We start from the raw sequence: 15,902 nt of genomic DNA, 5'->3' as shown, positions 1-15,902 counted from the left end.
TGTCAGCATCATACCATATACACAAATAGGTACAAAATAGGTAACTGACCTGAATGTTTAAAGTATATAAACATAAGAGAAATTTTCTGGTATAAAACCTCTCGAAGAAAATCTTTTTGACCTCATAATAGTTCTTAATACACTATTAGCAGCATGGTTCACAAACTAAAAATAATAATAAATTGAATTCTATTAAAATGTAAAGTTTTTCTTTAAAATACACCTTTAAGAAATAAAAAGACAAGACAAAAACTAGAAGGAAATAGATGCACTCCATGTAACTTATAAGAGACCCATTCAAAATATATAAAGAACTTTACAACTCTATATAAAGACAAAGAACTCAAATGAATAATGGGAAAAAAATTCTTAATAAATATTTTACCAAAGAATATGTATGCTTTGACTTTAACCACCTAAAAATATGCTCATAGTTCAGTTGGTAAAGAATCGCCTGCAATGAAGGAGAACCTGGTTTGATTCCTGGGTTGGGAAGCTCCCCTGGAGAAGGGAAAGGCTGCCTGCCCACTCCAGTATTCTGGTTGGAGAATTCCCTGGACTGTTGGACACAACTGAGCAACTGTCACTTTCACTCTCATCATAGGTCATTAGGAAAATTCAAGTTAAAACAACACACTATCATCCACACTCTCCCCAAAAGACAGACATTACGAAGTGCTGGCAAACTCATGCAGAAAGTAGAATCCTTAGACATTGCTGGTAAGAATGGAATATGGTAACTTCACTTTGGAAAACCTATCTGGCAACTCTTAAATAGCTAAAAAGAAACTTACCATGTAACTGAGCAACTCCATTTCTAGGACATCATACAAAAATATCATATGTCCAAAGTAAAACTTGTGTGCAAATTTTAAGTGAAACCACGAAAAATCCAATGGATAGATAAGTATAGAGAATTCAAAAAATGAAGTACGTCTTAACAATAAATAGAATAAACATCTGATACACGCTACAACATAGATAAACCTAAAAAGTCCTGGTAATTGAAAGGAGTCAGACATCAAAACTGAAACCACACAATTTAATTTATATGAAGAACCCAAAAAGGGTAGTCTCAGAGACAGAAAGTAAACTTCCTGCCTGTGGCTGGGAGAGGAATGCTGGAAGTGGCAATTGCTATCAGACTCAAGAGAATTTTTTGTAGTGTTTGAAATGTTCCAAAACAAGATTGTTATGACAGTCACACAACTCCACAAACTTATAAAAGTTATTTATAACATGCACATTCATGATATGTTACATCACAATAAAGTTGTTAAAATAATAATTTTAAAAGGGCTATTCACCTTTGGTATTCCTACCAACTCAGATCCAGTGAGATCTGTTACATTTGTCTCTTGTTTCTAAAAGTTCATGAAGATGGTGGAATAAAGAGGTACAGAAAATGAGCCACTATATCCAGCGAAGACACTGCTATCTTTTGAAACTAACCATTCTTAATGCTCTTCACTATTACACTTTCTAATCCATCGTTCTAACCTTGCAGTGGAGCTAGTCCAGTATGGAACTTTAACATAAGCAAATATCTTTTTTAAATCCAGAAGAATTTCTCTGACTTGTTTTGAACAGCTGTGTTTCTCAAGATGTTAAGATGGAGCTCTAAATAAAAAAGAAAGAGATTCACTTCCTGAGTATTACATTTTATCTTTTTTTCTGATAATTTCTAAGAGAAAATAACATTCTTTTGATTGTACACTAAGGATAAGATTTTGTGTCAGGTTCACTTGCAATTGGGCTTTATGTGAGATATAGAGAGCTGATTTTATTTTAAGGATGAGTGTACTCATTCTCAAAATTTAAATAAGTGATAGAGCTGAACTCCAATTCAGGACTTTCTGATTCTAAAACTCATGCCCTATTTTCTCCATTTCACTGCTTTGTGCTTGGGTGACTAAAGGTTTTCAGAACCATTGTACAGTTGTTGATCAGCACCTATAAGTATATCTTTGAAGCTTCCAGTCAAAATTAAATGATCTATTTGCTTAAACTTATTGACCACTTAACAGAAGACAGTATGCATGTATTTCCCTCTGCAAACATCATAAAATAGTATAAATAATGGTACACATGTGTATGTGTGCACACTCCTATACATATATACAGATGTCTACGAACAATAAAGTTTTATAAATTCCCTGACTTTGTCTCAGTTGTTCCTTAGGTTTTACTATAGTAATTATTCACATTTCAGATTCTCCTATTAAAGTGTGAATAATCTGTAGATCAAGGTCTTTGCTGGATTCATTCTAGCAACCCAGCAATGTAAATCACACTACAGGTGTTCTATGAATAAGTATTAATGAATAAAAATTTAAAATGTATTCAATATAAGTTTAAAAGCAGTTATAAAATATAAGTTATTTGAATAAGTTTTTGTATAGGAAGAAAAAAAAGCTTAGAATTTTTTTCACTTACTCTATAAAGATTCTTAGAGAAGTACTTCACAAACATTTTGGTTTCAAGGAGCCATTTATATTTTTAACATTATTGAGGACCTCAATGAGCTTTCATTTATGTGGGTTATAATTTTGTATATTTTCTATACTATAGATTAAAACTGATAACTTATTTATTAATGAATTTAAAGTATTAATAAACTCGTTCCATGTTAACATAAGTCATTTTTTAAAAAATGTATTTTTAAAACAAAACATTTATGAGAAAGGTGGCATTGTTTTACATTACTGCAAAAATATTTGATGCTGAATTAAATAGAAGACAGCTGAATTCTCTTATCTGCTCTATATACAATCTGTTGAGATGTCATACATCATGTAGTCTCTGAAAAACTCTACTGTATATTCACAGAAAAATGAGAGTGCAAAAGGTAAATGTTACCTTTAGCATTGCTATGAAAATAACTTTGACCTTGAAAACCCCCAGAAACAATCTTGAGAACCATGAGGGTTCTTGGCTTAACATTCTGACAGCCATACAGTAGAAAGAATTGAAAAAAAAAAACACTTTCTATTTCTGTCTGCTACTAATATTATGAAATTATTTTGCTTTCAATAAGTATCAATAGAAATATATTTTTTTCTGTGAAGTCTACGTTTCATATAATTCTTATAAAATAATTTAAGGCTAGACACAGAATGGTCTATTAAAATATTATAAAAGATATATTTTAATTCTCCTTTCAATGTGCTTCTATAATGAAAATCAAAGTTTGCTAATGACATTTCCCCCTTTGTTTGAGAGAGCAGAAATATTACATGTTACTCTTTTCTCCTTCCTTGATTATATCCTCATCTTGTTTTACAAAGGCAGTTAAATTATTAGCTTAGATAGTCTTTTCCCTATTGATGAAGCCACTGGGCACTGCTGTCTTTCTCTAAACATGACAAACAGGAATTTAATTGTTAGGTAGTTAGAACAGGAAAAAGGAGTCCTGATTGCTGGTGGCTAAAAGACAAGGAAGGGAAAAGCCTGCAAAAATAGAACAAAGGAAGGTCTGAAGACCAGAGTGAGGACCCCAGGTAAAACAAACAGCGCTCCTGGCTAGTCCAATTTGCATAGGTCAGACCCAGGAGAGGAGAAAAAAACTTGTAAAAAGAGGAGCCAAAATTGAGCCAGGGGACTGTCTTCTCTTCGAGTCTTTTGGGTTGCCATGCCCTCACACCTCGAGGATGCATTTTCCTTTACTTTATAAACAAAACAGCTGTAACATGAAGCTGTAACACTGATCCTTCTGAGGGCTGTTGGGGGAGTTTGTAATTTCCTCAGTTCTGTCTTGTCACAACAAAAATTTGAAGTGACAGACGGACCAGTGTTACAGCTCAGTTTTATTTAGAAAGTAAAGTAAATACATCCTCGAAGCATGAGGGTATGCCGACCCAAAAGACACGAAAAGAAGAGAGGCCCTCAGCCCAATTTTGTCTCCTCTTTTTATATGTTTTTTTCCCCTCCCCCTGGGTCTGCCCTATGTAAATTGGGCTAGCCAGGAGTGATGTTTGTTTTACCTGAGGTCCTCACTCTGGTCCTTGAATCTTCCTTTGTTCTATTTTCACGAGCTTTTCCTTTCCTTGTCTTTTAGCCACCACCATTCTGGACTCCTTTTTCCTTTTTACTTAACATAACTATTTTCTATTATCCAAAGTTTCATACATATAAAAAAGTAGTGACAAGGCTGTAATAAAACCCAGTGTAGTTAATCTTTCAGCTCCAAATTAATCAAATTATGTCAATTCTGTTCCATCTATTTCTTCACCACTTTCTGCACAGCTAATTGTGAAGCAAACTCTACACAAGACATTGCTTCATCTATAAATATTTGAGTATGCATCTCTAAAAGATATACTCAATTTTTTCATGAAAATATTAACATAAAAATGACATGATAGCTAGAAAACCAGTAAAATCTTAGGATCATCAAATATTTAGTCACTCAAACTAAGCTTTTGGTAGACCAGCAAATAACAGAGATTAGCCAGGAGTGTAAATGCTCTATGCCAGGGTTTGTCTGCCACTAACTTCAAATTGCTAGATACTGTTTGGAAAAAATTGCCATTCCTTACTCTAGTCTTGCATATAAATTTTTTTGTGTGTGAAACTGTTAGTGGCTCAGTCATATCAGACTCTGCGACCCCAAGGACTATAGCCCACCAGGAACCTCTGTCCATTGAATTCTCTAGGCAAGAATACTGGAGTGGATAGCAATTCCCTTCTTCAGGGCATCTTCCTGACCTGGGGATTGAACCTGGGTCTCCTGCATTTTAGGTAGATTCTTTACCATGTGCGCTACCAGGGCAGCCCATATACATGTATTTAAATCCCTTTGAGGTACTTAAGACTTATTTGAAGACAATACAAATTGTTTTAAAATATTTAGTTTAGAATGAGATCAGGCTACTATGGTATACAAAGAAAATACATTCAGTAGTAATGCAGGATAAATATAACAAGTATTTTTATTATTATTTTAGACAAATATTAAAAAGGAGCATGCATAGAGATAATATATTACTAGTATATAATTTAAAACTATAATCCTCTTTTCTCATTTAGCAAAATCTATATATAGAGGAAACAAATTTTCAGACTAGAATAATTATAACAAATCAATAGTTCTGATTTCTATTATTCTTATATTTTAAAATAAAAATTATAATTTTTTCTTAATTGCAGTAAAAGAAAACAAACTTCTTCCCTAATGGTAGCAAAAGAAAACATTAAAATAAGTTGCAAAAGAAAAATGATAAGGTTGAAGGGATAATTACTTTGACACAGTATATTAATACAAATAGAAAAACATATTGATATAGAGTCCTGGTGATTTAGTAAAAATGGTTTGAAGATTTTTGCTGAAAAAAATAATTTTGGCATTGCTAGAAAGTATTATGTTGTTTTGCTTTATGAGCTGGAGGGAACTGAAATAGTTTGCAGCAAGTAGTTATTTCTACAAAGAGTCCCTGGATTTTAAGACTCACCCCTGGAATGTTCATCAGTGCTTAAAATACAGTTTGCATGTAATAAAACTATAAAAGTTTGAAATATCTATCTCTGGCAGAAGAAAAATTATCCTATCTTAAAAGGAAAACATTACATTCCTAATCAATTCATTCTCTATGAAAATAAAAGGAAAAAAATTGCTCAAATCAAAACCTGTTCCAAAACCGTAGGGTCTAAAATCTGCAAAGAACAACAGCAAGTACACTGAAGAAATACCACTTTTTGTCCTCTGTTGTATCAGTCCTTAAAGAAAAATAAACATCTAACATATATGCTATGTTAGATATACCACTGACATATATTTATATGTATTGATGAATAGTTTCTGTTGATATACATTAACTACTTAACACAGAAAATGTACTTGAGTGAGAATACAGGTAATATTCATACTTTGAAAATTTATTAACTTTGATAAAATTTATACTTCTACCTCACAGATATAAACAAGAGAAATTTTAATAATCTAAATGCAATCTGAGATTTGGATTAGATCCTCAGAAAAAAAATCAGTGGGTCAGTGGGGAAACTCAAAATTTGGATAAGGTTTGTAGATATTTAAATACCATCATATTAATGCTGATTTCTGGTTTTGATCACTTTTTGTGGTTAGATGCTAACATTAGTGAAACTGGGTAAAGAGTGGGCAAAAGAACTGATCATTCTATTTTCTGAGGATCCGAAGTTTTTTCAAAATAACAAGTTTAAATTTTCTGTCATATGGTTAATTTAAAGAAGAACACAAACATATAAACAAAACTGAGCAAAACTGATAATGTTCAAATTTATAAGGTATAGGGGAATTTATTCCTTAGTAAAATTTAAGTTAGTTTCTGTGTAAGAATGTTTTATGGTCCTATGACCATATTACTCAACAGTGCAATAATTATGTAGCATTTACTATTATGCACATCAAAAATGAAGATATAGAATGATCTAAATATAAACCATTTAGTAATGTATCATATTAATAATTACAGCATTATTTTTTTATATTTAAATACATAGCCTGATTATTTTTTGAAATTTTCCAATAGTTTTTGACAGAAAAATGCATTTTCTTAAATTTAATGTCACCTAAACAAATTCAAATACATATCTCAACCTGACATTAAAGTAAAAAGAACTAGATTATTTGATTTCTTTTACCTGAAACTGTGTGATCCTTAGAGTCTCTTGTTATTTTTATCCTTGCATGTGGAAAGATGTAGTGCACAGTTTTCCCATCCATCTGTATAATCTAAGACATACATAAGATATGGTGAAAAATCAATGTTAAAGACATTTAAAGGGCAATATATATAATTATCTTTTTTCAAACTACAGTGATTCAACCAATGAAAACAGAAGATTCTCAAATGATGACACTTTTAAGCACTGAATACTACATAATGATAACTATTGTTTTCTGAGTTTATTATAGTCTTCACATTTACAATCAGTTTCTCTTGCAAACTGATTTGTTGGGTTTGGAAAATCAATAAGCATATGTTAACATATAAGGATATCTATTACTATGGTAATACATAGAGACTGTATATGGAAAATTGACCTCTGCTGATTTTGTTTTTGGACAGCCTAGAAATAGAGAGGCACTTTTAATTTTCAGCCATCAAGCTTAAAGGGAGAAAAGACAAAGATCCTCCAACTCTGCATCTCTATCACTTTACCAGGAATGCATATGTTATGTTATGTTGGTATCATTGTAGAATTTTGCTTCTGCTGAGCACATTAGTCAGAAGTTTTAGGATACTCCTGATGCCGAGACTAATTCTGCATAAATAAATAAAATCTTTGCTCATTTTAATATTTTCTGAAGCCGTCTTTGTATGCAAAGGCATTATTTCTCATTTAATTCTGACACTCCTTCAGTTAGAAGAAACAACATTTAATGCCTTTGTTACAAGTCCGTGATTTCAATTCTCGTTACTGAGACTTGAACATGAGAATACCGTAGACTGTGTTATCACTGTTTCCATCTGACAAAATGAGATTTCTGAAATGAAATTAGCAAATGCAAACTTCTGCTGTGTATTTTATGGAATTTGGCTTTCAAAAGAGATTTGTGAAATAATGAAAGACAGAAATACTAAAATCTTTATAAAACTATATTAATAGGATTTTAATAGTATGAAATCTTGTATCCATCACTTCTGGAGAATTTTTGACTGGAATTAGATAAAACAAAGTTTAGTAAAGAGACATTTAATACTACCCACTTCAGAATGTGTTTAGGTAGTGTTTGGGGTTACTAAGATAAAATATTAACTAGAATTGACGATTAAAAGGGTGTTTTTTTTGTGAAGAAAAATTCTTTGGAATATTCATGTTATTTTAATATGCCTCCAAAAATTCATCTTTAAAATGGCTAGAATTCTGGATTTTAAAAGAAAAATGCACTGAAAAATGCAAACAATGCCAGCCTTTAGGTTTTATTCTCTTTAGGAAAGAATAAGCTTAATCAGGCCTCTGATGAACAAAATATTCTCCCCAGACAACAGCATAATCCTGTCAAGTCCAAAAATCTTATATGAATTCTTCAAAGTAGAACTAAAATCTCATTTGTATGATTATAAAAATATCATGGTCCATATAATCAATCTAGATAATTCATACTATTAATAACAATAGCTTTGTAAACCATTGTGAATCTTGTATATGTTCATGACAAAAGAGTGTGCATTTTCCTTTTTCTTCCTTACTCTTCTGTCCCACTCTCTTTTACTTTTCTCTCTCTCTTTTACTTTCTCTCCTGGACTCCTTACTTTCCCTCCCTTCATCTTTTCTCCTTCTTCTGCTGTCCCTCATCCTCTCCTTCCTTCCTCTTCGATCTGCATTAAAGATCTTCATTTAAACTATGTGAACTGAAAATCTTAAAACTATCAGATATAACTCAAATTTGCTTTGTTACTATAGATAATTCATTAACATTATGTATATTATGGTGCAATCTCAAAATCAATAGAATGATCTTGGTTCGTTTCCAAGGCAAACCATTCAGCATCTCAGTAATCTAAGTCTATGCCCCAACCACTAATGCTGAAGAAGCTGAAGTCAAATGGTTCTGTTAAGACCTATAAGAACTTCTAGAACTAACACCCAAAAAAGATGTCCTTTTCATCATGGGGGATTGGAATGCAAAAGCAGGAAGTCGAGAGATACCTGGAGTAGCAGGCAAGTTTGGCCTTGGAGTACAAAAATGAAGCAGGGCAAAGGCTAACAGAGTTTTGCCAAGAGAACACACTGGTCATAGCAAACACCCTCTTCCAACAACACAAGAGACGACTCTAAACATGGACATCACCAGATGGTCAATACCGAAATCAGACTGATTATATTCTTTGCAGCCAAAGATGGAGAAGTTCTATACAGTCAGCAAAAATAAGACCTGGAGCTGACTGTAGCTCAGATCATGAGCTTATTGAAAAACTCAGACTGAAATTGAAGAAATTAGGGAAAGCCATTAGACCATTCAGATATGACCTAAATCAAATCCCTTATGATCATACAGTAGAGGTGATAGAGAGATTCAGAGGATTAGATCTGGTAGACAGAGTGCCTGAAGAATTATGGACGGAGGTTCATAACACACTACAGGAGGTGGTGACCAAATCCATCCCCAAGAAAAAGAAATGCAAGAAGGCAAAGAGGTTGTTTGAAGAGGACTTATAGCTGAGAAATGAGAAGTGAAAGGCAAAGGAGAAAGGGAAAGATGTACCCAACTTACAAGTATTTCAAAAGAAATTATGTTCATGAACTGGCCCTTTATATTTATGAAACAGTAACTCTTGTGTTAACATATCTTTTATTTATACAGACATTCATCCTTTCCCTTATTTAAATACCTTGTATGCCAGATGTAGCAGACAGAGTATCAAGCCCTGTGTTAGGCACAGAATAGACACCATGGTGGATGGTATAGGGAGCGCTTGCTCTCTAAAAGTTCACAGCCCAAGACACAATGCATGGAGTGCTACTGTAGCACAAAGTAGGAACATTTATGGGGAGACAGTGGTGGAATGTCAGAAGGCTTTTTGCAAGATGAGGTATGCACATGGAGCCCTGAGTGATGAACAGCGTTAAGTCAAGAGAAAAGAGGAGGAAGAATGTTCAGGAAGAGGAAACAAGACATCCAAAGCCCAGAATAAAGACAGAGTGACTATTTCAAAGGTGCCCAATGTACCTCAGTATAGTGGTCACATGGGAAGTGCACAAGGCTCGGGCATTAGTGCAGAATGAACGCATTTTGTACTAGTAGAGAAATTTTGACCTTTGCAACAATGCTGTGAATGGTACTAGTTCTATTTATTGATGGAGTGACTGAGGAAAAAAAAGAAAGAGGTCAGGTGATCTCTTCAATTCACAAAGCAGAGTTGAATTTCTACTGAATAGTGAGAAGGTTAAACATACAAAAGGAAACACATAGAGATTTGCAGATTTGGCTTTATAATTCATATGATTTTGAGTCTAAAGTCAGATATATTCTGCTCTCTAACGTATGTTTTACGTTAAATAATTTTTAAAGCAGATACATTAGTGTTTATATGTTTTATCTGACATGTAAGCAAACAAAAACTATGCAATACTCAAAACTGAAAAATATGCAGAATTATAAACCAATAAACAGCCACATAATCACCACACAAAGAAAGAAAGGGAGCATTCATAATTTCTTGTGAAATATTTGTAAACAGAGAAGAACCCTTTTTCTGGACAGCATACAAGTGATAGTTCTGTCAATGGAGAATTAGCCAAAGACTATGATGTCAGAAACCTTGCTCTTGGGGAGAGGAACAGGGCGATTAATTGACATCAGTCCTACCCTCGGGCCTTGTCCCTATTTTTGTCTGGCAGAAACAACAGACCCTAATAAATGACTAAAACAAGAATGATACTTTGCATTCTTTCCATACCAAAATATAATTTTGATACGAAGAGAGTATTTGAAGATAAATATTAACACAAAAAAGCATGAACTTCATTTAAATGTAATCAAAACATATCATCTCCTATGTAGCTTTCACATAGAGAAATTTATAAAGAAAAATAAAGAAATTACTGACACAAAAGTCAGTATACTCACTACTTGTTTGAGAGAGGTTGAAAATTACAATTTGGAAAGAGCACTTATAGATTTCAAGGGGAAGAAAACACTCCCTTTCTTTGTGTGGTGGTTATATGGCTGTTTGTTTTATAATTAATTTATAATTCTACATGTTTTTAAGTTTTGAGTATTGCATAGTTTTTTGTTTATATGTTAAAAGGGCTTCCCTGATAGCTCAGTTGGTAAAGAATGCTCCTGCAACCCAGGAGACCCTGGTTTAATTCCTGGGTTGGGAAGATCCCCTGTAGAAGGGATAGGCTATTGATTCCAGTATTCCTGGGCTTCCCTTGTGGCTTTCTAGTAAAAAATCTGCCTGCAATGCGGGAGACCTGGGTTTGATTGCTGGGTTGGAAAGATCCCCTGGAGAAGGGAAAGGTTACCCACTCCAGTATTCTGGCCTGGAGAATTACATGGAATATATAGTCCACTGGGTCACATAGAGTTGGATATGACTGAGCAACTTTCACTTCACAGCTTAGGTAACAAAATACAAATGTGAAAATAATTTTCAGCAATGAAATACACATTATTAAATTTACAAGGAGTCTTACATTTCCTATGTTATTAAACAAAGAGAAATTCATTAAATCATTCTCAAATATAGCCTCTCTGCTTAATTTTGGCATTATATTGCTCTATACTTATAATTCAAATATAATGTGTTATGTCTTCAGTGAATCAAATCATAAATTCTGTAGATGTTAGTAACAGATAATTATGAACAAAAAACTCATTAGGAATATTTATGTTTCATTTACATACAGTTTCTAGAATATAATTTTGGGGGATGGACACTGATTATTTTAAAATATATCCTGTAGAATATTAGTTGGATTAATTAGGTGGACAAGACTACTCTGATTGCATACTCAGAAGTGTTGGGAAATAACTGTATGAAAGTTATTATGTTTTTAGCTCTTCAGTTTTTATATTTCATCTTATCAGGATTCCTTGAAAGGATCTGTATTTTCATTATCTTGATCTTGGTTTGTGGAAAATACTAAACTTCAGAGAAACAAACAAGATGAGTAAGGCACAACAAGTAAGTCATTACAGAGAGATTCCTATAATAAAAAAATAATTCAAGGAAGGTATTTTCAGTTGACAAATTGACTATAATTGTGAATAAGAGATAAACTAATATTTTTAAACACATTCAGAAAGATTCTAATTTTTAAATTTTCTCATTTACAATAAACAGAGGATAATAGATTTCAATAAAGCGTGAGAACGTCTAGAAGAGCAAAATAAAATTGAGAAAATATTTTATCAGTTAGAAATTTGTCTGTGAAAACTGAAATTGCTTAGGAAAAAATCAAATCTAAGACCATAGATCCTATCTTTTAGACAGCATTTTTACATGCAAAAGTCTTTTTTTCTTTTATACCTTAACATGACAAGTACGAATTATAGTAAATTCATATGGTTCTTTTTTGTTGTTTGAAATATAGTTGTCAGTTTATCAATGAATCATTAATCAGACAGGATGATAAAGGAGTTAATGTACATGGTATAAGTAACTATCTCTTTTGTGAGTATCTTAATGATCATAATGAATACAAATACCTACAAATACCTGATCTGTTAAGGCAACTGATTTAAGGCCATGTGACCTACCAGAGGAACCTCCCTTAGGTTATCCAACTGTTAATCTCCCAAGTATCTATCGAAGTTCAATTTAAATATCATTTCTTTTGTTCTAAAGTGAATAAGATCACAAGTTATGGTATTATATTTATGTAATAGTTAATAGCATCCCTAAGTTTTTTTTTAACCTATAGATATTAACTAATAAAATCTACTTTATGAAAGTTGTTCTGAATATAAAATCCAATAATGAACATAAAACACTTCCATATAACACTTCCATATAACATCAGTTCCCTTACTCCCAGGTGAAGCTTTCTCTGTTCCCAGCTGCTTGGTTTGGTCATCTTCTTATTTGCTACTTCTTGACAACTGGGCATATTCTAATGGAAGGCCCTGATATTACCCAAGTCTATTTTACCCTATATTCTGTAAGCCCTTTAGGAGTTTCATGTATTTTCTTTGCATGGCAGTGTTGGGTATGCTGTACGGCTTAATTGTCGGTTAGAAGCAAAAAAATCACTTAAATTGCCTGGTAAGAAGCATCACAGCTATGCTTCAATGTCAATCAGTCATGGCTGATGAGGTAAGGGAATTACCACCTTAAGATACTGAAAAAAAAATCATTTGTGAACTTGATTGATCAAAGTCCTGTGCATTTCGGGATAACTGAGACCATTCTACAGTGAAATGAGTCTTTTTTTTGAGAAATCTAAAAGACATTGCTCAATATAGCACTTACTTGCTCTTGGTGTTGACTTAGTGGTCTAGAGTGGACCAATCTTTCTGGTAGTTTTCGATCTAGACCATGTCCATTGTCCAAACGAGACTCCCTGGGTTTGTCAAACCAATCTGTTTCTTCACGACGGAGGTGATAGGCTTTGGAGATCAAGCAAATATCAAACATTGCAACTCCAACTAATACAGATGACAGAGGGCAGTAGATGATCTGCAGTACCAACATGCTTTTAGGCTTATTAACCGATCATGCATTTCAAACACAATTCCCAGTGGGATCAGAAATATTATTTCCTGCATTATGTTAAAAATTCTGTATGAGGGAATAACGTAGGAAAAAACAAAACATGTGCCACTTGTCAACTTTTCAGAGCAAAGTTATACAAAATTAACATTTTAATCAGGTGAAAAAATAAATTTAGATAGTGATTGAATAAATCAATGAACAAATGAATATTTCTCAAAAGTCATTCTATTCAACCTCAGTCCATCAGTTCCACCTCCTCACTTCTCCCCACTATGTGTCACTAAAATCTAAGAAAAACACATTTCTTGAATACAGAAGATTCAATTATTTTTCCACTATCATATCAACCCAGTACCAATATGTGGCTGCTAGATTTGGACATCAATTGAGCATCTTTTGAAAACATGACACATCTATGACATTCATAACTAAATGAAAACATTTATTTTTAGGAGGATCCTAGGTATCAGTGCTAGGAACATGTGTGCCATAATCATCTGGTAGCCTAATTTTTTTTTTTCTGACCTCACAATCTGGTTTTATTTATTTATTTATTTTTTTAGTCCTGTCATTTTTTTTTTCATTTATTTTTATTAGTTGGAGGATAATTGCTTTACAATATTGTAGTGGTTTTTGTCATACATTGACATGAATCAGCCATGGATTTACACGTATTCCCCATCCCGATCCCCCCTCCCACCTCCCTCTCCACCCGATTCCTCTGGGTCTTCCCAGTGCACCAGGCCCGAGCACTTGTCACATGCATCCAGCCTGGGCTGGTGATCTGTTAAAAATTAAAGTTATTTTCCATGGGATCACAGATCTAGGAATTAAAGAGTTGGTAGGCTGCTTTCTGTACTTACAATGTGTCAAAGCTTAACATCTTAAAATACTTTTTTGAAGATATAACTATATTTGAGTATATAACTATTATTTAAAATTTTTCATCCCATTAAATGTTTAGTACTTTCGAAGACATTTTAAAGTTCTTATTTAGTGATCCCAAGTCATTATTTACCTATTACATAGAATTTGACTTCATAGAAAGTTTTATGCATTGTAAAAGGATCCCTAATTAATAGTCTCTGGAAGTACACTGTTACTTCCTAAATGGCAGATGGAGCACCTCTTCTCAAGTATTATCCTGAAAGATCTGTAGAGGATGCTATCAGTCTACGCCTTTTTGAAACTCTGGTTTCAACAATGCCATACTCCTGAGTATTCCTCTCTATCTCATTACAGTTCTCTTTCTGTCTGCATCACTGACTTCTCTTCCACTACTTTCTCTGAAGACTTTTTCCCAAGCAATTTCCATTAGTTCTTTACTGGCAGGGCTGGCAAAACCACAGCATATACAGCATTACTCACCTCTACACCTCCTGTGATCTTGGTGAATGCCACTGATTAACCACAGAACTTCCTCTCAGTAAACACAGAATGATAGACAATGTGTCATAATTTAGTCAGTCTTAGATTTGAGGCAATACAATGGTACATACCTGGTTTGTGGTTGTATATGTACTTGTCTGATCGCCCCTATTAAGACTCTAAGCTGCTTGAAGGTAAGCCTCATGTCTTCTGTTATTTTGTTCTCCCTCAATACTAAAAACAATGCCTTGCAAATGCCACAATATTCATAAAGTATTTGGGAAATGAATGAGACATAGGAAAATTAGTCATCAACTAAAGAAAGTTAAATATCCTAATTATGATAAGCACAGTTTAAAATAAATACTTGTCAAATGAACCTCATTAACAGTTACACAGTCTTTTCTCACAATCTATTCAGTATTTACTATGTTTTTTCATAGTTTTCACTTGACACCAAGTGACTACATTTATGAAAGAAATATTTAATATAAATTTGATAAGTAAACAAAACAAATCCATTATTTAATCACTAGTCTCTAAAATGTATCAGATTATCACCAAACACACTAATATTTTATATTACTTTTTATATATTTTAATAACATTTCTCATAAAAATAGTCTATACTGATTTTAATAAATGATTACCTTGGATACTGTACCTGATATCACTTGAATATATACTTTGCTAATTGCACTTAAAATAAGAATCTTTTAAAATGTTTCCTTGGCTGTGTCTATACAAATAAGGCAGAATTTCAACTGGATATACATTTTGTCAATTTATTTCCAATTTTGATGACATACTTTGTTATGTTTATAATAACTCTGCATGTAAATAAGTTAGGATAGCTACCATGCTTTGTATAGGAATTTATCAATCAAGAAAAACAAGATTAAATAAGGCTTCTCTTAAATCGAATTCTATATTCACCGTTTACAGCAAGTTGGTGTGTGCTAGGTTGCTTCAGTCATGTCTGACTCTTTGCAACCCTACGGATCATAGCCTGCCAGGCTCCTCTGTCCACGGGACTATCCAGGCAAGAATACTGGAGTGGGGTTCCATGCCCCTCTCCAGGGAATTTTCCCATCCCAGGGATTGAACCCAAGTCTCTTCCATCTCCTGAATTGACAGATGAGTTCTTTACCACTAGGGTCACCTGGGAAGCCCAACAGCAAGTTGGACATAAATGCTAAATGTTTGTAATTGCAATTGTCTGATCTGCCACGGGAGATCCCAACTTTAAAAACGAAATTTTATAATAATAACAATTTCCAGATTAAATAATTCACTGAAAATTAGCATCCCCTTGTTTTAGGCTATTTATATTTTCTTCTCTTAAATGTAAAATGCAAGTAAGCTGTTTTGGGGTCCAATTCTATT

General features: G+C 33.2%; 1 protein-coding gene across 1 annotated transcript in view; it reads right to left on the bottom strand.

Annotated features, from left to right (window-relative positions):
• Positions 1-15,902, bottom strand: part of PCLO (piccolo presynaptic cytomatrix protein) — a 387,017-nt gene that overhangs the window by 115,437 nt on the left and 255,678 nt on the right. The window contains exons 8-9 of the mRNA XM_043462904.1: positions 12,906-13,042; positions 6,622-6,712 (exon numbers count right to left, since the gene is read on the bottom strand). Of these exons, the coding sequence (XP_043318839.1) occupies positions 6,622-6,712; positions 12,906-13,042 (228 nt within the window). The remainder of the gene's footprint in view (positions 1-6,621; positions 6,713-12,905; positions 13,043-15,902) is intronic.

Source organism: Cervus canadensis, chromosome 3, assembly GCF_019320065.1.
Source record: "Cervus canadensis isolate Bull #8, Minnesota chromosome 3, ASM1932006v1, whole genome shotgun sequence".
In the NCBI taxonomy this organism is placed as follows: domain Eukaryota; kingdom Metazoa; phylum Chordata; class Mammalia; order Artiodactyla; family Cervidae; genus Cervus; species Cervus canadensis.
The sequence above is the reverse complement of the archived record's forward strand: the minus strand, read 5'-3'. Positions and strand labels throughout refer to the sequence as shown.